Consider the following 27,446-nt stretch of genomic DNA (forward strand, 5'->3'; position numbering starts at 1 on the left):
GCAATTGAGAAAATAATAATTTCTTGTGTAAAATAAGTAAGAAAAAAATTTTTCTCAGGGACTTTTGTCTTCGAAAAAATTGACTTTGAAAATTAAACAATCAATAACAGACTTATGTTTTTAATTCATTTCAACGGCGGTTATTAATATATAAAAAAATACAAAATTTTATTTAGTAAAACAATCTAAAATAATTCAAATAATGTGCGCTAAATTCAAGGTTACTTGATTTTTCAATAGATAGTTATTTCTTTTTATAGAGCCGCTAAAATCTTTACTTTATAAATCTCTTTATAAAATTGAAATGCCTTTTCTCGAAATCTGTTATTTCATAAAACGATTATTCGATGAGTAAAGATTAAATTGCTCATAAATGACAGGAATATTTTTCGGACACAAATATAAATATCATTAAATAATAATAATTATAATATACTAAATAATAATCGAACAAACCACTGAAAGAAACGGGATTCAGGTGGATGGTATAGTTTTCACCGATTCGTCGAGGAGGCGCTACGTTGAGTGGAGATACGACCCTTCAAACTCGAAGGCGGCTCATTCAGTCAGTGTTTACCGTCACTGAATAGATCGTGCGCGCCTCTACATGGTTCTGAACGTGATCGATTGTGTCAGTGATAAATATTCTCGTGAATTACTGAAACAAAAATCAATCGTTAATACATATTGTACGATGTGGTGTACATCGGTATAATACGTATAATACGCTTATCCAGTTATTGAATCATTTTATTCGGAGTTTTAAAAAAAAAAAATTGTTTTTGCCGCTCCGAGAGGAGACGATAATCCTGGTGAAAGCATTTGGAATCATTTCGATCGCTCGCAGACTTTCGCGCTATTAGGAGCGGCAATAAAATGCAAGGCCTGAGCGAGTTCGCGCTGCTTCAATGAATTTTCGAGCGAGAGACTCGCGAGTGAATGTTCCGCGATTACGAACCATTTATTCCATCGATTGTTGATGGCGAAATGTAAGGCGGAGTATGCTCTGTTTATCTATGAGTGGATCTGCGAATGTAATGTGAATCATATCTTACCTCGAACTCTGAGATCGATAAAAGAATCTTCGACTGTGTATGTTTCGTTTGTTATGTTTGTTCGTACTATATGTTACTTTCTCTGAAGGACTTAAGTTTTTATTTGACGCAGATTCTTGAATTAAACAGCATCTTTGTACACTCACACTTTTCTATTTTATAAATTTTTATGTAATTTCTCTAAATCATAAATCTTCAAATTTCTTATTTTACAGACCGTTGCACTCTCAAATCAAACACTCCGCAATCTACAAAGCCTTACATCCTCCGGATCCTGACAGCCATAAAAATTTTCAAATTTATAGGACCTTTAAACTTTACGATACTCTATCTAATCTATAACCTATTGAATTTCCGGTTTCTTCGCTCCGTAAATATAAACGTTTTCCGAATCTACTCATTTTTTGTAATCTCCACACCAGAGGAAACCATTTCCAAATGAATTCTTCTTCAAATATTTAATAAAGATGCCTTGATCGAATCGCGAATTCCTTGGTTTTATCGCAACACAATGACGCTCGATCGCTCGATCGTCCGTTTGTCGATACTGCTTTTCGTCATGTGTACCTGGCGCAATTCAGTCATCGGCAAACAACAATTTATCGAAAAGCCGCCGCTCTATCAAGAAGTAGCGTCCGGTGACGATGTGCAATTGCAATGCAAGATACGAGATAAGCGTGGCAATTGCATTTGGCAGAAGGACCGGAGGCCGGTGGGCATGCAAGCGGACAAGTATGAGTGGGCGAGCGGTGGCAGTGATTGCACCCTGTTGATCCGACGAGCTACCCTGCACTTCGACGACGGCTTCTGGGAATGCCAAGTCACATCCAGTGACTTTGTCGTCCAGGACGCACTCTCGTCCGAACAGTCTAGGTTGCTCGTAAGGGGTGAGATTTTAACTTGATCTGTATGTGAAACACATTACTTTAGAGATTCATTCACATATAAAGTTTTAACGTAATAAACAAGAGAATGATATATCTCTCTCCTACGATAAACAGATGCTCTATTAATTATTCGCATTTTTCTCACAATATGTATTCTGTAATGCAAATGAAAAATATATTTATTCGAAACACAGACGTTGCAAAATTACGAAAAATACATTTGTTTAATATAATCCTTATCAATGACAAAAATTGAATTAAAAAAAGATAATTACAGTTTTCCTTGATCTTCTTGAATCTTGAAATAATTATACATACGCGTGTTATATATGTTCTTATATTTTACTAGAGATAATTTACTAGATAATAAAAATTATTATTATTGTAGGATAAAGGAACGTTACATGTAATTATTATATAATTATTATTCGCACAATATACACATATATACATACATATATATATATATATATATATATATATATATATATATATTAAGCTAATTTAAAGATGTAAAGCTAATTACAGCAAAATAATGTAAACAAGATAATTATGAAAAGGAATTCCATATTCATGCGTTATAAAAATTATTTAAGCATTTTAATACTACGTATATTTCTTCATTAAAAAAAGAGCATTTTCTATGTTATTTTTTATAATATATCTTCATATAATTTATGCAATATATTAGCATATATCAAGCAATCTCGAATATTTCATTAAAACGAATCGTTTGGGGGAAACATTGTTAATATTCCGCGAACATTGACCTCGAGTGATGCAAGAAAATGTATAGAACGGTCGTTATGCTCTAGTTTTCCGCAATTTTGCAACATCCGTGTTAATGTAAATTTGGTCGAAAGTTCTCAATGACCCAATCGGCTCCTTTGGACGGTTATTCATGACCGTAACGATAAGATCACGATCATATATAACTATTCGCTCAAGAAAGAAGCTAAAGCGGGAGTAATCCAAGCACATAATTTCTGTCTCGTTTTATCTTATCTAAATACACCTTAATGCGTGTTCCAGTGAAACCCAGGGAACCTCAACTGGAATTGAGGGGGGCCATCTTGGGTGCTACGTTAACGCTGCAGGAAGGACAAGACGTCCTGATTTCGTGTGTTTCAAGATACGGAAACCCACCCGCCCTCATCAAGTGGTAAGCTGACACTTTTAGTCTAAACACAACGAATATTATCACAGTGAGAGATTATGCTAATCTAACGACAAAAGACACGTAAAAAGAGATGATCTAAATATTTGAAAAAAAATAAATAAATAAATAAACAATTGCAATATTTATTTTTCATTAAGAACTGAGAAAATAAAAATACATATATACAAAACTCTCTCTGGAATTTAAACGAGATAATAAAAAATTATGTCGCCACTATGTATATATGTGCGGAAAATATATTATCAAAGAGAGAAAGAATAAATATTCTGTTTTTACGTCTCTTCTTTCTTTTTTTCATGCTTTTTTGCACATTTATATTATATTATAAAAAAAACCCTGTACCATTTCCTTCCACGAAAGATTCTAAAATGATGAGGATAGAAAAGAACAATAGGAAAAAAAAGATGAAAGATTTAAACCTTATACCAGATAATTACGAATGGGTCCATTTGTCTCCGACCTTTTACCTGAGGTAAGACGATTAGGGGTAAAACATTTCTACTTTTAGACGCTATTAGACGACTATTGGAATGCTGACACCATGCACATCGATTTTGATAGGGAAAAAATGTGGTAATAGTCGATTAAAGAAGTACTAAATAATTTACACTCTTTATCAGTAAATTTTGGAAAAAAATGTAACGAAGAAGGGAGGGAGAAAAGAAGAAAATGTATCTTAAAAATAAATAAATTCCTTCGTCAAACTTGATTATCCTAAAATAACATATAAAATATATTTATATTTACATTTTCCTTAAAAAATTTAGAAAAAAAATCTTACTTCTTCTTTGAAATTAAAATGTATTTTTAAATTCTCTTCTAAAATTTAAAGTATATTTATTTTTAATAGTAAACATCAGAAAAAAATTCTTTCTTCATAAAAATCCTCTGGTAGGATATTATGAATGTTTTTCGCGATTTTAAAATGATATTCCAGTATCTAAAAAATCGAAATAATTTCCTTGTAATTTTTTTTGTCAAACTGTTCACTAAAAAGTCATGTTAATACATACTTTGCACAACAACACTATTGTGTGCAGTTAAGTAACGCGTTTACATTTCTACACTTGCATTTAATTCGTAAAAAATATGGCCAGTTTCAAACATAAATATCGACAGTTTATTGTAGTGTTTATTATTGTAGTGCAGAGCAGACGAGAGCTGCAAGAATCCATGACGTTATGTTTGTGCAGGAAAGGGCCGCGCGGAGGGATCGTCGTTTTGGTTCACGGTCTGATGAATTTAGCCGCGCCTTATCTATGTTCTTACGATGTAAAACATCTGTTCTACGGATGGCACGCGCTTCTTTTGAAAGTGCATGCTTCACTTATTCCCAGAAGAGAACCAGGGGATGTAATTTAAGACCTGAATAGTAGCATATGTATTCCTTTCCACGAGGGCTCATAAATGAATGGGCCCTTTGAAGGAAAACTCAAGTTCTTTCCAGCACGACGTTACTGTCTTGTCAAATGTAGAACATCTTAGGCGACACAAACCGTTGTGAAACTGTTACTTCTAATCTTTCGCAGATATCCTTCTTAATTTAAAGGTTTTAAACTCTTACGCCCGTGCAATTTTTTATCTTGTTGCTTTGCATTCTTATCCGCGCAAGAATGACTATTTTTATTTCCATATTTTGCTTGGAAAATATAGCGACATTTACGCGCAAGAGAAATGTCTATAACATTTGTGCGTTCCCACACATTTATTTTAATTCCCTAATGAAGAATTTCGTCCGGTGGGACTTGTCTGAAACAATATTGACCGCGCATTCTTTTACGACCAATAATAGCTACGCGGTTTAATGATCCCTGCCTGGTGTTTTCTTTTTCTTTGCGTTGCGGACAGGACCATACCGAGTATAATTATGTAGATTATAGCTATAGAAACAGAGAAACTGGCCGCGAGCGTAATCCCGCCGTTGCGCCTGTGAATCATGTTAGAAAAGGGTTACGGATTTTTTTTTCTCTGGGAAGAAGGCTAATCCGCGGTCAGCGGAAACTGATGGATTATGTGAATCATCGCGGAAACGGAACTATATCCTCGACTAATTATGAGCATCAAACTTTCGTTTGCACATCCTTCTGCAATATCCAACTCGACAGGTCGATGGACCCTCTCGACAGAAAAAAAAATTGAAATATGTATAATAAAAAAAAAGCTTCCCTGTATAACAAACTATTTTTCACACCTTACTGAATTCTTAAATAATTTTAGAATCGATATTTTTAACGAAAATATCAAAAGGAGTTTATCGCTTGAATTCTCAATTTTCAACATTAAACTGTCTGTAACTAATTCGTGGATTATAAATTCGTTCCAGTCTACTTAAAAATTAAATGAAGTGTTAAGTTTTCTCATACTTGTAATGCCGGCAAATTTGTCGAACAGGTTCATAGGGAACGACGAGATGGAACCTTTGGGGGAGCAGAACAACGCAACGGAGGTGGATAATCGGAAGACCTGGGTGGCTCATAGTCTTCTACGGGTGCGTGGTCAGAGGGAGAATCACGGTCTGCCGGTCCGATGTGTGACCGTGCATCCGTCGAATTTAACACCGGTCAGCGTAGAATCGCGATTGGACGTTCATTGTACGTGCACAATCCGTCTCTCTAAAACAATGAACACAAATTTTATCCCATATAAGCATAAATTTTACCATTTTCAAATACGATATCAAATAATTATCAAAAATAATTATCAGATCTCTCAAAATCGACAAAAGATATATTTTTTAAGCAAAAAGAAAGATATATGCATCTTTTCCAAAATATATATATATAAACTAAAAGACTTTTTTTCTCTATGTTCAATTTCTGATGTAGCTCTCCTTATATTATTTATTCAAATAATTTATTTCTAATTAGTTTCACAATTTAAAAATGTATTAATGAAAATGTACTAATAAATGAAAAGCTGATATAATTTCCACTTTTCTAATATAAATTCTTTTTTTGCCTCTAACGTCTCGCAACATATGTGTAACAGAGATGCTTTCAGATTTGCCGGAAGTGCGACTCGAGACGAGTCCGCAGCCGCTTACGATCGCTCCAGAGGATTCGGCAAGCTTCTTGAGCCTCAAGTGCCTGACGGATGCTAATCCGGTTGCGAGCATCAAGTGGTTCAAAGACTCGATGCCGCTCAGTGCGTCGCTGACCGATACGATGGCATCGCCGTCGCCGTCCTCCTTGATACAAAGCAGAATGACGCAGTTGAACGACAGCATGTGGAGCGCCGAGCTGCGCTTCGAACCGGTCAAGAGGCACGATGCTGGCCTGTACTCGTGCAAGGCGGCTAACAACATCGGTGAAAGTGCTCCTGCGAGTTACAGACTCGATGTGCAATGTTCGTACAATTACAATATTTTACTTCTGATATATATCCTACTACTTCCCATCTTCCTCCTTTCAAAATAGTATCGCTTTCCTCGCAAAATCACACAGTACATTATGACAATCTTCGCATATATTCTTATCACACACGATATTATATTACTGTGAAAGTTGTTATGCTCAACTCTTTTCTTCCCTACAGAAAAATAAGTGATTCCAAGCATTATCTTGTAAAATTCAAAAAATGCAATTTACAACATTTTCTCATAATACTGTTTATAGTATTGTACTTCTTTACCTTTTATAGTTTAGCATAGAAAAACATGCATATTTCTTCATAGATGAGCCAAAGTTGAAGAAGATAGAAAATGATACTTCCATGGACATAGAGGAGACGGCTCTGCTGAGTTCTGAGGTGGAGCCCTTCGAGTGTCCCGAGTTCGAAGCCAATCCACCCGCTCAGTACAGATGGATACATCTTCGCGGTGGGTCCACAGAAACCATCGGAAATCACGTGCAGAACAAGGGTGGTGGTCGACGTCTGCATCTTGAGAATATCATGTGGTCCGACGAGGGAGAATACCGTTGCATCGCCTTCAACACAATCAACGGGGTCAAACGGGAAACCGCCAGTGATGTACGCTACGTGCTGCATGTGACCGGACCGCCGGAAATACAGGCCAGGCCGTTACCGGGCGACCGGGATTTCTACGAGTCCATCGGATGGGTCGGCGAGCCTGTGCACAGGCTCAAGTCCCGCTTCTGCTCACGGCCGCCGCCGAAATTGGTCGCTTGGCAATGGGGTAGTTCTCATATTCGAGCTGGTACGTAATATTTAATTTAATAAATTCCTTCCTCAAAAAGATAATTAAGTCAAGTTGCTTACTAAGTTGTTTCAAATCGTATCTATTTCATTTTTTAATCCGTTTTACTAATTCTTTGGAACTTTTAATAGGAGAAAATATTCATCCAAAATATGAGGCTCTGCCGTTGGAGCCTATCGTCGAGAACAAAATGGTGACCAACTGTTATTGGGCTAAGCTGGAAATTAAGGATCTGCAAAAGGAAGATGCTCGGATATATACTTTATTGATAGAGAGCGAGAAAGGTCGGGACTCGACGAATATCAAATTGATAATGAGAGATCCTACAGAGATGCGCGTTATAGCCGCGGCCGTGGCAGTCGGTTTGCTGTTCTTGTTGCTGCTAATTTCCATCGGTGCGTATACGTTGCTAAGAATACGACGTGGACGATATCGACAAGAGGTGATGGAGGAAGGCAGTATCGCGGCCGATGCGCTCTACAACGGCACATCGATAAATCGACAAAAATCTGTTAATTCGTCTCATGCAAAGACCTTCGCGAGGAAGTCTAGCCTGGACAATGGCCAGAACGCGTATGATTACAGTCACATCGCGAAGCAGACGCGTGCCATGAGTCCGGAAGCATTAAAAGTTAGAAGAGCACCAGCGGTTCTGCAACCGCCTACCATTGTATAAAAAATATGAATCTCATTATCTTCATCGGATTCTATCTTTGCTTATATTCATTTCCTTTCCATCAGTCTAGCGCCATTCTTTCAGGATTTAATATAGATTATATAAAATCAGAGATATATGTGTATACAAAATGTATGTTGGTATTGATGTTGTAGAATCTAATATTTAGTAATATCGGAAACATCTGATATAAAATAAGCATATTTGAGAGACTGTCGATTGTTGTTGTGTATCTTTACATCGTTATTCATTCTTTCTTAGTTTATTTATTAACGCAATGTTCGTTGTATTTTACTCTCAATAAGTAAAATTTACAGTAGTACTTGTCTATATTCGAAATAAAGATACATCGCGATAATATTGTATAAAAAAACTCGCGTACCGGCGCAAAGTATAGTCCGCATCGCCGAAGCGGAACGAAGCGTAACTTTAATAGCGGTCGCATCTCAGTGACTTTAATGGCGGTTGCGCGACAAGGCGGGATCAGTGCAAAACTGGACCTCATAGAAACTGTTATATAGTTTCGTATTTCGATTACATATTTTTAGATCAAGGAACGCATATATATAGAGAAATTTTAAATTTCTTTTTTGTCAAGCCAGAAACCTTTGATCGCTGCTATTAGGTATTTGTTTCCAAAGTTGCGTATGTAAGATCAATTATATTTCAACTTTATGTCCATAAATCAGCTTTGGTAACGATTATCATTTTTTTGCGACAATTATTATTTATTATAAAAAAATTTTAAAAAAATACGATATTACGATAAAAAATCACGTATTATTAAATATAAGCATGTAAAAAAAATAGCATAAATATATAAAATAATATTAATAAATAGGAAAGAAACCTTTATGTTTATGATTGTTGCAATTCGCCTTCTTGCTGAACTTTCAAAATAGCCGAATGCATGGCTTTCAGAAATTTGGATAGTGTAGATTTGTCTGTGGATAAGTGAAGAGCATGCGTCAAAAATGGTATTTTTCTTAAGGTGCGACCGGTCAAACCTTCGCTAACACGACTAAGTTCCAGTAGTTTCAAACTGTTCTTGGTATTTGAATCCTCTGTGTATCCGAATAGCTTTAACTGCGATATATCACATATCTCTTCACGCTCCAAAATTCCAGTCTGGAACATACAAAAAAATACAATGTTAAATTAAGGAATATATTGTATTAATATTTGACTGATATTTATTAATATAATCTAATATTATATTTTAATATTAAGACTCTATGTTTAATATTGTCTAATATTATAGTCTGATATTATAGTCTGACATTAAGAACTCTCTCTTACAGATAGAATATAAAGAGACATTTTAATGTCACTCATTTTCTATATTATTCTTTACATTTAACATTTATAAATTATTCTGCAAAATCTATGTACCCTCATTAATTCTTTCAGGCACGAATGATAAATGTTATAAATAGCAACTTCGGATGGATATCCAAGATACTGCTTGATGTCAGCTCGATCGATGAACGCAAGATCTATGGCTTCTGTCATATTGCTCGTCGTTAAGATCAAAACGTTTGGGTATCGCTTGATTTGATCCAATTGCGTAAGCAGTGCGTTTACAACGCGTATAGAGTCAGATGGTTCGGTTCCATTGTTGCACGATTTACGTACGTGTGCTAATGATTCTACCTCGTCAATCAAAATGCATACCAATGCACTTTCATCTTGCACCAAATTTTTTATTTCATCAAACAGCTTCATAACAAGTTTCCCACTCTATAGCAAAATACAGAATATGTTTATCTGATGTAATATGATGCGATAATATTTAAATCTCGTTAGCTAATTGTGTGAATATTTCTAATTAATATGTATAGATTTAAGAATTTTAATTTTATATTATTCTGTAAAATACTAGATAAAAATAAATCATAGTTGAATATTTACTTCAGAAAACCACTTTGAAAATAGACTGTGACTATTTATCTCAATGAATTTTCCATGAGTGAATCGATCTATCATACGAATTACAGCTTTTTGTGCCAGAGCTTTGCACATGCTGGTTTTGCCTGTACCTGGAGGACCGTGCAACAACACCACTTTATTCCAACTTATAATATTAGAGTTAACGGCAAGAGAAGAAAACAACATTGTTGTCTCCACAAAACGCAATAACTAAAAAAAAATAAAGGAAAGAATTAACTTAAAATCTTTCAATAAAATATATCAAGTGACTTTAACAATATATACAAAAAAATGATTTCTATTATGTATATAAATTTATCTACTAAATTTACTAACATTGTTTTTTATGTCACAATCATAATACAGATTCTCCCACATGTAATGAAATTCCTGCGCAGGTAACAACCAATGAGATGCGACTGGCAATTCATCAGAATTGGAATTCATTGTTTCTGTCGCAGCACCTTCCTGTGTCAGTCTATAGATATAATATTTAATGATAGCTCCTTGAATTTTAACTTTTCCTTTCTGAAATATATATAATTATGTACATATGTACAGAATATATCTTTCTGCAAGAAATTAATGTAGGAAATGAATACCTCCACATAATTAGACGAGCATATTATAGATTCAACATGATTCTGTATAGCTATGTTGTTTTCAAAATCTTTACCATATAAAATAATATCGAGAGAAACCTCTTTCCATGTTTTAAATTCTGCGCTTACTGTCTCTTCAATTGTTTCTCTCGACCAAGTGCTAAGACAATAAATACTATCAAAAATCATTGAATCACAATAAAATATAAATTTGAAGACTTTCTTTAGATACTAGAACAGTTAGACATCTAAATTACTATTGATATTATTTATAAATATTTATTAAACTAATGAAATCTTTAATTATCTATGTTAATTTTTTAGATTTGTTTCAATAAACTTTGAAAAATAATATGCATAAATAGAAAAAAAATGTTTTTTCCAAAATTTATCAAAGTAAAAAGCTAAAAATATAATTAAATAATTTGTTTAATTATTCTTTGATGTAATATCGTTTCATATTCACTTGTATCAAATTGCAGCACATATTATGCATATACGTCATAAAGAAAAATTATAATTAACCCACTTTTTAAGTAATTTTTAGGTTAACATAAACCATGAATATAAATTTTCATCAAAGATCAAATAGTGAAATCATACCTTACAACCATGCATTCGGCAAAATAAGACTTAATTTAAAGTAAACAATACCTGTCGACACGTTGACATATCTCTACGTGTAACACGTTTTCCTCCTTCATTTCTACGTATTGTTATGTGACTTTTTACGAACTTGCAGAGTAAGATAACTAACAAGAGAAAAACAAAACGCGCAAAATGATTATATCACATAATAGACAATATTTCAACGCAATTTCGTGTCTATTCCTACTAAAAGGAACACTATCTCCCCTGTTCTTTGTGTTGCTGCGTATCAAATTCAAAATTTGAAGTCGTTGAATCATGACATAGAAAAAATTAGAGAACAAACGCTCCATTCATAGATCGCGCTGTCGACGAGACGTGAGATAATTTTATCTTAGATAGATAATTTCTTCACAGGTTAGTCGATAATACATAAACCATGTTACTTTCGGTCGATAAAGGTAGTCCCTATACTTAACATTTGCCTATTTAATATTTGAAGATTATGGACCATAGCCTGATAATATTTATTGTTTTTCGGTCAACACACACATACACATACACACAATATCGCCCGATATTATTCTTTTCTTTTGATATTATATATGTTTGTATTTATATGAACAATATTTATTCTCGGAAATTTCTTGACAGTTTTATCAATATGTTTACCTGGAGCTGACGATCCCGCAGAGAATTGACGAAATTGTCACATCATTTTCATCACACTGCCACGCAAAATTTATGTGACGAAATTATCGCACGTATGTATACTATATTTACGTATATCACGGTCGCTCGATGTTTCTTGACGTTTCCGATATTACACGCTCACTTTCGATAATATTTATTCTCGATAATCTTATATAAATTGTACTTCGGATATAAGAGAGACATAAATGATTCTTAGGACAATAATATGTCATATTATAATATAATTAAGATCATAATTACAGTCATATAATTGTAATCATAATCACCAACTGATTCCGTTTCTTCAACATTCGCATCGATCACAAGTACACTTGCAACATACGTGCCGCAAATGACAGCTCGAACATATGTTATAATCAGAGATAAACACGGTGACTAAACTTCATTTTCATTAAAATTAACCCGCAAATTAAATATAATTGTGATAACGTTATGGAACACTAATTTCTATATCAAATACAACGATATTAATGCTTATCACATATCAATTTAATTTAAAATATTAAAGTATTAATTTAAAATAAGCTGTTCGAAATTCTCAACTGCTCGGAATCTCGGAATCGGACCCAATATTTATCATTGATTCCTATCAGTTTTACACTATAAATTAAATTTGACAAGTATTTCTCTCTTTTTATTCTATCTCAAATAAGACTCGCATCTTATTTTAGTGTCGAAAAATCCGAAAATTTATCTGTTCGCGATTATTCTTTCTCCGGAATAGACGAGAAACTTCGCTCATTCTCGTCTCGAAAGATCGAACCGTTTCTCGACGCATGCGCAGCTGTATATATACCGGCTACAAGCCGGGTCATGTCATTATTCCGTCAGCAAGCGATCGTATTAGGTTGTGCTGAGAAGATTATTGTGTCCTATAACAAATATACACAGTTGTACTGTGGTAATATACGATATACACAGTTGTATTGTGAATTCTATAACACGAATTAAGAGCAAATTTGTTCATCGTATCTACCTAATATTTATGTAAGTACCTAATATATATATTGTTAATTTATTTATATATATATATATATATATATATATATATATATGTATATTATTATGTATATTAAACTAGTGTTTTAATATATGTTATATCTTATAGATCAACGTCAAAGCGAGAAAATGTCTTTGATCCCATTGCTGTTGTCCGAATGGGTGGAGGATCTAGATCCTTATAGTCCACTGGAACAAAACCTCACTCTGAGACTACGGCCGGAACAGCTATCGTCACCGGCTAGAACTAACACTAGCCTCTATCTGGATTTGGCACCACGACGACATCCCACCCTGGATCAGCTCAAGACTCTGGTGGAATTGATGCAACAACGCAAAAACAATGGTCCATCTGCCTCTCCTCCCATGAATAAGGATGACTTTCAAGTAGTATTGGACGTGCAGCAGTTCGAGCCGCACGAAATTGAGGTGAAGATTGTAGATAATTTTCTCGTCGTCACAGCTAAGCATGAGGAAAAGCGAGACGAGCATGGCTGGGTGTCTCGTCAGTTTGTCAGGAAATGCAAGTTGCCAGAGGACTCTAATGTCGAACAGCTTACATCCAAATTGTCCTCCGATGGTCTTCTAACGATTATTGCGCCTAAGAAACGACCATTGAAGGAAGAGACAGAGAGAACAGTCCAGATTGAACGTACTGGGAAACCTTTCATCAACAAACCACGAGAAAAGAAACCCAAACAAAGCGAGGAAGAGAAGCAGATAGAGTGAAAAATCAGCATTTCATTTAGGCATATTGTTCATTAAATTATTTCTATATATCTTTAATTATTAGGCTGCGATCATATAATAGGCTATTTTGTTTGTAATGTAGATTTTTGCAACTCAAAATGTCTATAACATGTAAGCTAAAGTGGTACGGATAATAATATAATTACATCCCGAGAGCATTCTTAGGTATATATATATTATAGAATGCATTTATTTAAAACTTATTTATGTTAAAATCCAATATATATAAAGATATGTCTTGTTATATATATATATATATATATATATAGTTTAGTATACTATAACAATAACATTTGCTATTTGTAAGGAAATGACTAGATTTGTGTGAATGCGATACAATTCATTAATCACTACATATCACATTAATCTGTATCGTACGCTTTCTATTTTCACATTATTTTATGTTTAGTTTAAGGTTGTTATATTATGAAATATTTTTATTTAAGTTAGTTAAGAGAAATGACTGTTAGAAAACCTAAAATTACATGTTACTTTAAACAATATAAAATTAAGTGGAACATAGAAGATTAATGCATTGTAAGATTGATGTATAATGGAGCTGCAATTATTTATTATGGATTTATAAAATAAAAATTATTGAAATTAACATTATTGTCATCTTATTATATCAAATTATTACTTATTATCTGTTAAGGAATTTTACATTTCTAGTTTATCTTCAATATAGTCATGGCATCTCTTGCTTCTATTACTACATAATATTTATCTTGAAATCGCGTGTATGCAAACTTATTCGCTCTATATACATTATCATTAAAATTAACATAATTATCATCTTATATCAAACTGTTATTATCTGTTAAGTATAAACTCGTATTTCTACTTTTTTAATGTATAGTCATCACTCTTATATATGCTTTTATATTTATTCCGAAATTATTTTACGCACATAAATAATTTATTTTTTCTGTATATAGAAGAAAAGAAATTAAGATTATTATATGACAAGATTTTAAAATAAGATTAAGAAATAGAAAATTTTTACATATATTTACATATATAATTACATATATTTACATATATTTTTTTTATATGTGTAAAAAACATTTTCTATTTTTAATCTTATTTTAAAATCTTGTCATATAATAATCTTAATTTCTTTTCTTCTATATACAGAAAAAATAAATTATTTATGTGCGTAAAATAATTTCGGAATAAATATAAAAGCATATATAAGAGTGATGACTATATATTAAAAAAGTAGAAATACGAATTTATACTTAACAGATAATAACAGTTTGATATAAGATGATAATTATGTTAATTTTAATGATAATGTATATAGAGCGAATAAGTTTGCATACACGCGATTTCAAGATAAATATTATGTAGTAATAGAAGCAAGAAATGCCATGACTATATTGAAGATAAACTAGAAATGTAAAATTCCTTAACAGATAATAAGTAATAATTTGATATAATAAGATGACAATAATGTTAATTTCAATAATTTTTATTTTATAATTTTAATTTTTTTTCTTTTATATGCAGAAAAAAAAATAATAAATTATTTATGTGCGTAAAATAATTTCAGAATAAATATAAAATCATACATAAGAGTGATGACTATACATTAAAAAAAAGTAGAAATACGAGTTTATACTTAATAGATGATAAAAAACAGTATATATATATATACATATATTTAGTGTATATATATATATATATATATATATATATATATATATATATATATATATATATACAGGGTGTCGCAGACCACCCGTATCAGCCGAAAAATTGTAATTTGCAATTAACAATTACATTTTTTTTTTAAAACAACTATGTTTTTTCTTTACACCAATTGATTCCTCTTATTATTTTGTACATAAAAGTATTAAGGTAAGATAATCGAAAAATGAATATCTTACTAGATATTATATGGTTTATGTAAAATTAAGAAATTATTTCAAGCCTCATAACTCGAAAAGTTCTCAATGAAGAAATACTTTATTATAGTGCTTTGGAAAGCTCTCGAGATAAGTTACAAGAATGTGCAATAAAAAATTGGAGTTTCCATTTACAGAATTCAAGGTGATCTTTACGTGACCTTGACAACACTCTTCAGGGTCATACTGATATCGCCATGTAATGCATTACTTGAAACCTTACAACTTTTGTCTGAAATATTTTTGTCTGCCGCGCTCAGTTTTTGAGATATTCGGCTGATACGGGTGGTCTGCGACACCCTGTATATACACAAAACAGGATTTACCAGAATTCGCGAATGCGGAATGCACAGCATGATAGTTCATGCTAAAAGAAACAACTTTTTCCTTTGGCAAAATTGCGTCTGTATATTATTTTTTTTAATGAGAGCAACTTTAAGCTAACGAATAAGCGCTTTAGATTACGCATTAATCAGGGGCGGCGCGCGCACAGCTTGCACAGCGTTTGAGCATATACACTATTTTATTATTTTGCTAAAGGTTTCACCAGAACCATGCATGATAATTCAATATTTATTAAATATCTATTAAATAGTTATTTTCAAAACAATTTACTTAATGAAAGAACATTTTCCATTTGATCCACACATATTAGATGTATAAGAATAGTTTCATTGTGCAATAGCAATCGTCACATCAGAAATAGTCCAACTATACAAAAAAATCTTATCCGCAGAGCGAATATGTATATACAAATAGAAAATCTGCATTTCGAACATATGCAAAACATTTATTGATCCATTTTAGAGCCAAAAAAATTCTTAGAACGTTGGAATAATAATTTTCAAACATTATTCACATGTTATCTAATCTACTTATCAAAATTATTCACATGTTATCTAATCTACTTATTTTACTTTCAGTCATTGCTTTGGTGATAACATTAATAGAATTTTATTCAATTTTGACTAGTATTTTTAATTATACAGATAGGAATTATTACAATAAATTATTACAATAAGCGATATAATTTAAACGGTAATCTAAACGGTAATCTGAATAAAATCAACAGAATGAAAAGAAAAAAACAAGTCAAAAAGTAAAAAAATAATAGAGAAATTTTTTAAACTTTAATATCCGAAATATCTTCTTTAGTGTTACTAGACATATGCCATTTGGCAAAGATTTATTATTTCTTAATTTGCATACATATGCGTACTTTATACTTAATAATATGTATATACATAGTATTTTTAGCATCAAGAATTTTAATATCTATATTAGAATATTTTTTTTCAGATATATATTTTAATATATGCAAGAGAAAATATAATTTAAATAATCAATGTAAATATTATAAAAGTGTATCATTCACAATTTTATTTATTTTATTTTATTTACTATTACTACAATTAATAATGCAATTTTCTGATCGAATATCATATACGCTGTTTTCTCTAAATATGATCATATACAAAAAAAAAACATAATTGCTTCATATTAAAAAATAGATATCATCATTTTTATATCCTATTATAATTATTTTAGAAATCTAAGATCTAATGATCTTGTTTAAATATATTTAAGAAAATTGATAAAATTGTTAACACTTGTTTTGAAGAAATTTCAAAGAAGAATAAAATCCGAGAAACGCTTAAAAATAATAAATTAGAAATTAAAAATTAAAAATAATAAATTAGAAATTATAAAATTCATAGCGAGAAAATATCTATATAGTTACAGATATGATTTGATTACATCAAATTGTGTATTGATATAATATAAAAAAGATTATACTGGTATGAATGCATATAAAACATTTCATAACTTTAATGCTATAAAAAATAATAATTATACAAGAAAGAAATAATAGTTTTATGCCATTTTCGATTGTTCTGAAGAAGATATCCTGCATATAAATATTTTAAAAATAAAAAAGACAAACTATGAAAGAACAATTTTGAGAAAAACTTGAATTTAATTATTTTTATCAATAAAATTCAACAGATATTTATTGGATAATAAATAAAACATAGCATTGTTTTTTATATAAGTAGGATATAAAGAATTATTTTTCTTGATAGTATTAAATTATCTCTTATGTGAAACGATAAAAAATAACCGTAGATCTATGGTTGAAAATTCACAAAGTACAGACATTGAAAATCATTTATCACACATGCCGACAATCATTAGCAAAAACACAATTGCAACATGGCAAAAAACAGCGAATCTTGTCAAAGAAGATTAAACACAAAAAACAAGGAAAAATTTATATAGTCAAAACAAACTTCGATGATTGAAAGTATGCTTGAAGTTATGCTTGAAAGTATGTCTTCCTTTTTTGTTAAAAACATAAATCAATCATATATTTCATCTAAGATACCAAGTATACGACACGCAAGATCTGCATAAATTACTATTTTAGCAGATTATGTTGCAATTTTATTTATAACGGGCAATAAATACTGTTCAAAAATGTTTTTACATTGAGAAAGTCTTCAGTTAGATAAACTCTAACGATATAATCAAAATACTTTTACACTTTCAATCACTCTTAATAACAATAAAAATTTTAATTCTAACATTTAGTTATCAAGTTATATAAGCATACAATTAATTATATTACAGTTGATTATATAATAAAAAATGAGGATGAAAATGCAGATTTAAAAGATTTAAAATAGATTAATATGTAATTTAAAAAAAAGCAATAAAATCTAGAGTTGCCTAAAATCTGGAGTTTAAAATTGCAAAGTTTGAAATAATTGCACATTGCACAATGTATCATTGCGTTAAAATATTTCAGATTTTTGTAGAATATATGAATTATGATCAATGCATTAATCAAAACACAAACATGTTTTATATAAACTATAGAAATCGTTTAATATATTGATTTTTAGATTAACAAACAATTACTTGAATAATAGTTTGATTTTATCTATGCATTTAAACAGCTGATTTTTTAATAGTGCTTAACAATTTTTAATACTTTTGAACCTCTTGAGTTTTGTATTTATTGAAGAAAAACTTTTCACATAAGTGTTTACGTGAGTGTTTTTTGATTATGTTCTTTTTTTCTTTTTTAGAAACATTAATTACAACTTATTACTTTGTAACTAATATACAAATTGTGAATTTTGGACAATTTTGTAAGCTAGTTATACGAATTTGTCTTCAAAGTGATAAGAAAACGATTATAAAATAATCTAGGTAAAACCTAGAAAATTTAGATAATCTAAGATCTTAGAAGGTATAATTGAACATTTAGATAAGATAATTATGAAACATGACACGCAAACATGCGTACACGTGACGAATAGCCTCTAGACCTAACCATATGGTGGAAGGGGAGACAGTCTGTTTAAAATTACAGATCTTTCAGTCCGAGTTAGGCTGTCGTAGAAACTTGAAGGTCCATCGGTAAGCTGTTTCTTACTAAAAATTTTATATTAGATATAATTATATAAAACTAGCTTATAATTACACAAGATAAATTATATAATTATAGTATAATAGAATTAGAATTACTGTTATTTATTTGCAAATAAATTTTTAAATGTATCAGAATAATCGAATTTATGTCAAATAATTTTAATTTAAAAAAACATGTAATTATTTACATTTCTAATTATTTACTCATGTTATTAATCGCTCACAAAAACCGACTCGTAAAGAAATCAACTTCTAGTAAATTTAGTCAATTTGCTGTAAAGAAATAGATAACGAATAGTTACTCGAATACTGAAACTACGAATACCGTATTAAATAGGAAAAATATTCCAAATATATAAAGTTGATAATAACATAAGGAATTTAAATGGGGACATATCAAATTGTGCCTTTCTATAAATAATACACAGAATAATAATTACTAAATAAAAATATAAAAGAGAAACGAGAAAAATCCTATGATGTTAAAGTAAAGAATGTTAAAGTAGATGATTAGCATTTCAAAGTAGATGATTAGCATTTCAATAAGAAGAAAAAATATTTTATACAAAGCGATATAAAGATAGAAAGAAGAAGGAGACAGAAGGAAAGAAAGAGATATCAAGAAAAATTTTTTTAATTACAAATAATTAAATTTTTCACAAGCTACCTTATATATATATTTTTCTTTGTTGAGTAATTTTAAAATTTATATATATATATATATATATATAAATTTTAAAATTACTCAACAAAGAAAAATGCGTTTCTATAGTGATAGATATATTTCTATTCTAAGATGTGTTTCTACACTATAGTGACAAAAACTTGTTATCTGCCTTAAATTATTTGATTCTATTGGCATAAATTAGTTAGGATAAAGTGCAATTTCCAAGGCCAGAACCCCATTTGTAACAAATATTTGCAATGTAGCTGCGGATAATGTTTCGTGTTGTATAAGTATGCAGATTCTAATGCGCATAAAGCTTTATACTTTGCATTGATAACATAGTATTTACTTATAAAAGTATGCTATATTAATTGAAAGTCGTATAAATTTAAATTTTTTCAACAAATTAAAAAAAAATCATATTACATTTTTGCAGATTTATTAATTCACATAAATCTGAAAAATATGTAATATAATTTTTTTCTAATTTGTCGAAAGGAAATTCATATAAGTTTATATACTGAAAAATATTGCATTCAAAGCGAAAAAATTAAGAACTGTATTGTAATACTAAAAATATATTATTATTAAAATACATTAGTAAAATAAATATTTAACGATTTACATATACGTAACTTACATATATGTTTTAAATACTTTAAATATACGTGTGGATAAAGTAACACAAATTTAACAGAGGCTTACAAGATAAATAATTATAGTAAAATAAGTAAAATATTTCGCACGTAGGTGTATATTCGATAAGGTAATAAAAATGTATGAGCGTTCAATAACTATGTATATTATAAAGAACCTTTTCATTGCTATACTGGCTATCCGTGAACTATTTAGAAAGTTGTCTATATCTTTCCACATTTTAGCTATCTGTACTTTTACTATTTTTTCCAACTACTATTCCTTATCAATCTTTCTATATGTGGTTGTCTTAATAAAAATTTCAAGACGTATTAAACAAAATTTTGAAAAATCAAGTATTAAAAATTCTTTAAAATAACAAAGAAAAGTTCTGATTAATATATATTTAAAAATAAGACTTTTTCTCTCATTAATTTTAATAATCAGTTTATTAAGAATATTCTCAATTACATACAGGATGTTCCATTGTAATTGTCCACCTCGAATATCTTTTAATGATGCATTTTCATGGAAAATGTTTCAGACAAAAATAAATAGAGTTAAAGGAGGAAAAATGATAGAGATATTAGTTCGACCTTGGTGTAAAAGTGTGCTAAGGTTATATGAAAATCTAGAATCTAGTTTTATACACACACACATGCACACACATATATATCGTTTTTTTACTCGCTAAAGTGCAAAAGTTGAAATATATCTTTTTACAAAGATATGTATTTATAATATCTATTGATATGTTGAAATATTAATAGACAGTGAATTATAAGTAATTGAAGAACTTTCTTTCAAAATAATTTTTTAAACTGTTAATGGCTAGCAAATTCTTTAGACAATTATAAATTTTAAAATATTATTTTAATGAAAAATTTAAATTTTCAATTTTTATTTTTTCACTCAGATGTGTAAAAAATTAAGAACCTTTGGTGATTATTCGTTTAAATAAACACAGCTTAAATAATTTTCATTTTGATCTTAATTTTTTTTATCATAAAATGAAAATCAATGCGGTTGGTTTCAAGCAAAAATCTTTGAGAGAAATTAAAATATCATAAAAATATAATATATCAAGTATATCAAATCACGTTTATTTTTGTTATTATTCCCTGATAATAATAATACTGAAAAGTATTAGTATTTATGAATATACTGAAAAAAACTGATATACTGAAAAATATTTTCTTCGATAAAAGTAAGAGAAAATTTGGCTAAATCATGAAACACGTCATGATTGAAGAAGGTCATTATGTTATTTGAACCGAAAAAACAAGATAAGATAAGATATAATTTTATATTCAATGCACTCATAATATTACAAATAACATTACGTAAACATATTCACAAATATATTTAGTAATCAATAATATATATATATATATATACACATATATGCAGGGTGAGTCAAAAGTATGTGTTAAAAATTTGTAAACGTGTTCCTGGATAAAAAAGAAGAACAAATATTCATATAAGCATATGGTCGCAAACGCTTCGTTATCGAAATAATGGACATAAATTAGCAGTATCAAATAATTTATTTGAACGTTTATAATTTCGTTGTTCTTTACAAGAGATGCTCTACGTGTCCTTCATCATTTTCAAGAACGTCGATTCAACATCGAAAGAACGATCTATCAAACACCAGTCAACAATGAAGATGACCTATGGACACGGGTCCATAATGCTTGCGAAATAGTCTGTGGAAATCCTAGTGTTTTCGAACGAGTACGCCAGTCATGTAGACGTCGTGCTCAGGCATGTATTGAAAGAACAACAAAACTGTAAACGTTCAAATAAATCATTATTTGATACTGCTAATTTATTATATGTTCATTATTTCGATAACGGAGCATTTGCGATTATATGTTTATATGAACATTTGTTCTTCTTTTTTATCCAGAAACACGCAAATTTTTAACACATACTTTTGACTCACCCTGTATATATATATATATATATATATATATATATATATATGTATAGATAGATAGATAGTTATGCATATATATTTATTATTTACTATTGAAGATATATAACTGAAGATATTTTCATTACAAAATCAAACTAATTTTTTTATATATAAAATCATAGACAAAATAATATTTTTAAAAAATTATACTACTAAAATTATACTAAAAATAAATATAATATACTATAATAAATTAAAACGAGCAAAATTCTGATGATTTTGAAAACATAATATGGGAATAGTTTTTCTTAAGATACTTGAAACATTAAGAACATGTTGTTAAGAAAACAAAAAAATACTCATCACGTGACTAAATATTTTTAAGTATAAAATAAGGAAAAATAAAGAAATAGAAAGCAAATCCTATCTCGATTACAATCCAATGAATCATGATCTCTTATCCTTTATAACTTCTTATGATTCTATTAATATATTAGATCTAATTAAGATAATTCTATATGTTAGAATTAATTGAAATATTATAAAATATAAAAAAATAATTTTACAAATTTTTAGAGGCTTTTACTTTATTTTTTTTAATATTTATTTTCTCCTCCGATGTTTGATTTATATTTTCAAAGCATCGATATCAATATTAATAGCAATATTTTCTCAGTTCCGTTGTAAGTCTACTAATTGTAAGAATAATTGTTACAATTTAATCAATCTAAAATAAAATATTAAATTTCAAAACAACTTCTTATTCTTAGAAATATCTTTATTCTAAGATATATCTTTATTCTTAGATTTAATTAATTCTTACTTGTGCGTTCATTTGTATATGCATTCTAGTGAAATTAAATATTAAATTTAATATTAAAAAATGTTTTTTTTTTCGGCAGGTATAAATCATTTCTGAATTATGGAAGCGTGCTTGACTGCCAGTTGTGCGGCTGCAATAAACAACTCTCCTGCTAATATCTTCGCACACCTAGTGCAAACGCTTCTAGCAGCGCAATGCAGCTTAGCCAGTGATATTTACCCTCCAGATCGTTCAGAAGAAATTGCGGCTTCTAATATAGAATTTGACTTTATAATTGTTGGTAGTGGAAGCGCTGGATCTGTGTTGGCCAATCGTTTGACCGAAGTAGAGGATTGGAAAGTACTGTTGATCGAAGCTGGCGATAATCCCTCTGTACTTAACGAGATTCCCGGGGCCTTTTTGATACAAATAGACTCACCGGTAGATTATTCATACGATGTTGAACCCGAAAAATTTGCTTGTCACGGTAGCAAAAACAAATTGTGCAAATGGGCAAAGGGTAAAGCTCTCGGCGGCAGCTCTACTTTAAATGCTATGCTCTATGTTATGGGCAATGACGAGGATTACAACGAATGGTCTCGAATGGGAAACGAAGGGTGGAGTTATGACGAAGTTCTTCCATATTTCAAGAAATCGCAATCTTGCGGTCATGGACATAGTGACGAATGGAGGAGCAAATACTGTGGTCATGACGGACCTTTAAATATCAGGTATTACAACTATACTAATTCGGACGTATTTGAAATGGTTCTAGATGCCGCTCGCGAAATGGGCATGCCTATTTTGGACGTAATTAATAATGGCGAGAAATTTATCGGATACGGTGTAGCCCAAGGCACCTTGGATAAAGGTCGCAGAATGAGCACTTCGAAAGCCTTCCTGTCGCCAATTAAAGATAGAAGCAATCTCTATGTAATGAAATCGACTCGAGCCGACGCCATTCTCCTCGATGGTACTCGAGCGGTCGGAGTACGCGTAACTTTGAAGGATGGAAGGTCAATCGACGTGAAAGCCTCGAAAGAGGTGATCCTGTCAGCGGGCAGCATAGGCAGTCCCCAACTTCTTATGCTTTCCGGCATTGGACCCAAGCAGCATTTACATGAAATGGGAATACCTAATGTCGTTGATTTACCTGTCGGCAAGAATCTTCAGGATCACCTTAGATGGACCGGCATATTCTTGGATTTCAAAAACCACAGCGCAATATTTTCGCCTACGTATTTATTGGATGAGGCTTACGAGTACTTAATTTATAATCGAGGTCCCTTCGCAAGTAGCGGAGCTTTTGATCTTCAAGGGTTCGTCAACGTACACGACTCGAGCTCCAAGTATCCAAACATTCAGTTTCATCATATTCATTTTCCACAAGGCCAAATGGATAAAACATTCTTTTCACTAGTGCAGTTCCACATAAACGAAGAAATAAGTCAAGATATAGTAAAATTGTTAACAGAGAAGACAGTACTCGCTCCTATACCTGTTCTGCTAAAGCCGAAGAGCATAGGCGAATTGCAACTACGTAGCAAAGATCCAGCGGATCCAATCAGAATCTTCGCCAATTATTATTCTGTACAAGAGGATATGGACACAATGTTAAAATCTTTGGACATTGTGAAGAAGATGTTGAATACGGAGACATTTAAACGACATGGAGTAAGATTGCATCATTTAGATATCGCGGATTGCCGTGATACTGAACCTGATTCCGAGGAATACTGGAAGTGTAATCTGCGACATATGTCGTTTACAATTTATCATCCTGTTGGAACGACCAAGATGGGTCCTCAAAGCGATCCCACAGCTGTTGTGAGTCCACGATTAAAAGTCCATGGTATACAGGGATTAAGAGTAATCGATGCATCCATTATGCCGGTAATTACTAGTGGAAACACAAATGCGCCTACAATAATGATAGGCGAGAAAGGCGCAGACTTGATCAAAGAAGACTGGGCAGTTATAAAAAGCAAGGATGAATTGTAAAAAATAAATTTTAAAATAACTTTAAAACTTTTATCAAACTTTTCTTCCTTCTTTTTTTATAATTTTTGGTATTATGAAGATCAAACGCATAGAAACTAATATCTAAGTACAAATGGTAAATATTATCTTACATTTTATAATGGTAAATATTATATTTCATTCATAATGGTAAATATTGTCTTACTAATTTCAAATAATATGTAGATAGATATGTACTCATATGTATATAGATGTCTATAGATATCTTTTTATTTTTTTAATTAATTATATAATCTCTAATAGTATAATTGTAAAATTCTTTCAGCGACTAACATAAGAGGTTTGATTTTAATATTTAATTTTGTAATTAAAAAGATGGAGATATATAACTAATTGTAACAATAAAGATGTATAAAATATATAATATTAGAATGTATATTCTACATGAAAAAATTTATAAATAATTAAAACAAGTTTATAAAATAATTAAAACAATGTCTTTAAACAGTATATTTTTTTGTTATCTAACTTTGTTCATTCTTTCATAATTTTTTATAGAATTATCATAATAATTCTTGTAAAATATAATTTTTTAAATAACATATTTATTATTAGAAAATATACATGTATAATATAAACATAATTCAAATTAAAATCTTTATATAGCATCTTTTATAATTAACTTTGTTATTATTTATAGTAGACAAAGAATTTATCAAAAGTGGAGAAAAGAAAATTACTAAAATTATATATTTTATATTAACAATTTGTGTATATGTGTCCGCACCAGATAGACTTGTATCTGTAAAACAAAATTTTTTTTGGCAACTTTATATAACAAACAGCATTGTACTTAACAGCATTTACATCTTTTTCTTAATATGCTTCTTATACAAATTATATTAGGATATCAAATTTTATAATAGATTTTAAAAATATTTTATATATAATATTGGTGACTTGTATGTTCAAAACTTACCAAACGTAATACAATTATATTGATTTAATAATGTTTATGTTTATTTTCAACTTTATCCTACAGTTTTAATCCAATTTAAAAATATACCTCTTTTTCTTTTTATTTGAATATCTTTTATTTTAAATATATTTTTTATTTTTATCATTAAATATAAATTGCTATTATATGTGAGAAAATATTTTATAAATTATTAAAGATATGCAAATTAAAAAGTCATATATAACACAATTCCACGATTCTAAAACAGGATGTTCAAATGTAGCATTGATATAAGCAATAAATATTATTACGTATTACATGTCGCACAGCCAACACAATAACATCATTTTATTAGTTTTAATATTTAAAAAAATTGATCTTACACTAGACATAAGAAAACAAAAATAGATATAAATAGCACAATGTGCGTGGTTGTGCAAATCCTGGCCTTGCAGTTTTACCATGAGTAAGTACTATAAATATACTTTATTGATATCAAATTAGACTTGGCTGCGATATAAATACTTTACTATGATTATTTGTCGCGTGAAGAATGAAATTTCATTAATTCACGATATATATTTGTGTAATAAATTTAAATTGTATGCAAATATGTGGATATATTTAATTTTGTTGCAATTTAAAAATTCAAGATTAAAAAAAGTTGGAAAAAGACTAAAAGAGAAAGAGAATATATCAAAGAAACTTTATTTATAAATTTTCTGAATATTGCTATTTTATAAAAAATGAAATAAGAAATTATTAAATTAAATTAAATTATTTAATTCATGTTTATGAATGTTTAATGTAATATACTTTAATTAGTCCTAATAAAATTCTAAATAGTACACACATACACATATATATATGTGTGTGAATGTGCATGTATATATATAGATATAAATAAATAAATATATATATAGAAATATATTTACATAAATGTAGCTAATTATAAGTATATATTATTCTCCAGTTTTGCAAATGTGCAATTGTATTTTATAAAATAACAGTACATATTATGTATATATCAAAGCAATCTTGCCTAGGGAAAATCCAAACTATGATTAACATCACTTCTACAAGGTAAAGGATTATTTTATGATTCACTATTATATAATAGTAACGATACAACACAATACGCTACGACACAAATATCTTTTATATATATTTTATATATTTACTTCCATAAGTATAAAATTGATCGAAACGTATTATTATATGTCGTTATAGTTTTAATGTAAGTGAAATTATATATTATAGAAGAATATTGTTTCATATCATATCGTGTTGTGTATCTTAATCGTGCGTTTTATCAATTTATATCTATCTTGTGACTTTACATTTTGTTAAAGATGATGGGAATATTTTTAGCGCATTATATTTAAAACAGCAACTGAATGCAAAAGCGGTGCAAATTTATATATTGACCACACATCCTCATTCCAAATGCACGTTTCTGAGCAAAGGATTTTTCATACTTAATAATGGTATTTTAAATTATTTTTCGTGATAACATATACTATTCGTGTATAATTAACTATATATAATATAACCAATAAATTGTAATATAAATGAAATAAATGATTAAATAATTTAAA

General features: G+C 29.9%; 4 protein-coding genes and 1 pseudogene across 10 annotated transcripts in view; 3 read left to right on the plus strand and 2 right to left on the minus strand.

Moving 5' to 3' along the window:
• Positions 1 to 596, minus strand: part of LOC145969289 (lachesin) — a 218,899-nt gene extending 218,303 nt beyond the window's left edge. The window contains exon 1 of the mRNA XM_083095303.1: positions 457 to 596. The gene's annotated coding sequence lies outside the window, so the exon portion shown is untranslated. The remainder of the gene's footprint in view (positions 1 to 456) is intronic.
• LOC145969287 (synaptogenesis protein syg-1) lies at positions 578 to 7,981 on the plus strand. Of its 3 annotated transcripts, none has more exons than XM_083095295.1 (7): positions 578 to 1,092; positions 1,271 to 1,942; positions 2,975 to 3,104; positions 5,514 to 5,713; positions 6,123 to 6,467; positions 6,796 to 7,278; positions 7,410 to 7,981. In XM_083095295.1, exons 2-7 carry the CDS (start codon positions 1,567 to 1,569, stop codon positions 7,952 to 7,954), a joined length of 2,079 nt encoding a protein of 692 aa, XP_082951421.1. In that variant the 5' UTR covers positions 578 to 1,092; positions 1,271 to 1,566; the 3' UTR covers positions 7,955 to 7,981. The 3 variants fall into 3 exon arrangements, with proteins under 3 accessions (XP_082951421.1, XP_082951422.1, XP_082951423.1); XM_083095296.1 differs by having other exon boundaries at positions 578 to 989; XM_083095297.1 differs by having other exon boundaries at positions 578 to 1,942.
• Positions 5,486 to 12,046, minus strand: Pch2 (pachytene checkpoint 2 protein). 3 transcript variants are annotated; one of them, XM_083095304.1, is made up of 7 exons: positions 11,140 to 11,403; positions 10,486 to 10,645; positions 10,220 to 10,411; positions 9,866 to 10,093; positions 9,347 to 9,694; positions 8,805 to 9,082; positions 5,486 to 5,734 (listed from the first exon to the last, which is right to left on the minus strand). In XM_083095304.1, exons 1-6 carry the CDS (start codon positions 11,187 to 11,189, stop codon positions 8,813 to 8,815), a joined length of 1,248 nt encoding a protein of 415 aa, XP_082951430.1. In that variant the 5' UTR covers positions 11,190 to 11,403; the 3' UTR covers positions 5,486 to 5,734; positions 8,805 to 8,812. The 3 variants fall into 3 exon arrangements, with proteins under 3 accessions (XP_082951430.1, XP_082951432.1, XP_082951431.1); XM_083095306.1 differs by lacking the exon at positions 5,486 to 5,734 and adding an exon at positions 12,028 to 12,046 and having other exon boundaries at positions 7,979 to 9,082; positions 11,140 to 11,237; XM_083095305.1 differs by lacking the exon at positions 5,486 to 5,734 and adding an exon at positions 11,746 to 11,942 and having other exon boundaries at positions 7,979 to 9,082; positions 11,140 to 11,237.
• LOC145969288 (glucose dehydrogenase [FAD, quinone]-like) lies at positions 11,702 to 25,900 on the plus strand. 2 transcript variants are annotated; one of them, XM_083095299.1, is made up of 2 exons: positions 11,702 to 11,837; positions 23,011 to 25,900. In XM_083095299.1, the coding sequence occupies exon 2, from the start codon at positions 23,031 to 23,033 to the stop codon at positions 24,909 to 24,911; it is 1,881 nt and encodes a 626-aa protein (XP_082951425.1). In that variant the 5' UTR covers positions 11,702 to 11,837; positions 23,011 to 23,030; the 3' UTR covers positions 24,912 to 25,900. The 2 variants fall into 2 exon arrangements, with proteins under 2 accessions (XP_082951425.1, XP_082951424.1); XM_083095298.1 differs by lacking the exon at positions 11,702 to 11,837 and adding an exon at positions 18,803 to 18,872.
• Positions 12,583 to 14,143, plus strand: LOC145969291 (protein lethal(2)essential for life pseudogene; annotated as a pseudogene). The gene is made up of 2 exons (XR_014438011.1): positions 12,583 to 12,774; positions 12,896 to 14,143. The product of XR_014438011.1 is annotated as a protein lethal(2)essential for life pseudogene (transcript).
• Positions 25,901 to 27,446: the final 1,546 nt, after the last annotated feature.

This window comes from Camponotus vicinus, unplaced genomic scaffold, assembly GCF_025532165.1.
Source record: "Camponotus vicinus isolate PSW18456_S1 unplaced genomic scaffold, iyCamVici1.0 SCAF_3, whole genome shotgun sequence".
In the NCBI taxonomy this organism is placed as follows: domain Eukaryota; kingdom Metazoa; phylum Arthropoda; class Insecta; order Hymenoptera; family Formicidae; genus Camponotus; species Camponotus vicinus.

Excerpts from the sequence above, each read along its gene's own strand:
- LOC145969287 (XM_083095297.1), top strand. The coding sequence starts at position 1,567 with ATGACGCTCGATCGCTCGATCGTCCGTTTGTCGATACTGCTTTTCGTC. Across the intron at positions 1,943-2,974 it reads GTCTAGGTTGCTCGTAAGGG|TGAAACCCAGGGAACCTCAA; the intron begins GTGAGATTTTAA and ends TGCGTGTTCCAG. Across the intron at positions 6,468-6,795 it reads TTACAGACTCGATGTGCAAT|ATGAGCCAAAGTTGAAGAAG; the intron begins GTTCGTACAATT and ends ATTTCTTCATAG.
- Pch2 (XM_083095304.1), bottom strand. The coding sequence starts at position 11,189 with ATGAAGGAGGAAAACGTGTTACACGTAGAGATATGTCAACGTGTCGAC. Across the intron at positions 10,094-10,219 it reads ATTGTGACATAAAAAACAAT|TTATTGCGTTTTGTGGAGAC; the intron begins GTTAGTAAATTT and ends ATTTTTTTTTAG. Across the intron at positions 9,695-9,865 it reads TTTCAAAGTGGTTTTCTGAA|AGTGGGAAACTTGTTATGAA; the intron begins GTAAATATTCAA and ends ATTTTGCTATAG.
- LOC145969288 (XM_083095299.1), top strand. The coding sequence starts at position 23,031 with ATGGAAGCGTGCTTGACTGCCAGTTGTGCGGCTGCAATAAACAACTCT.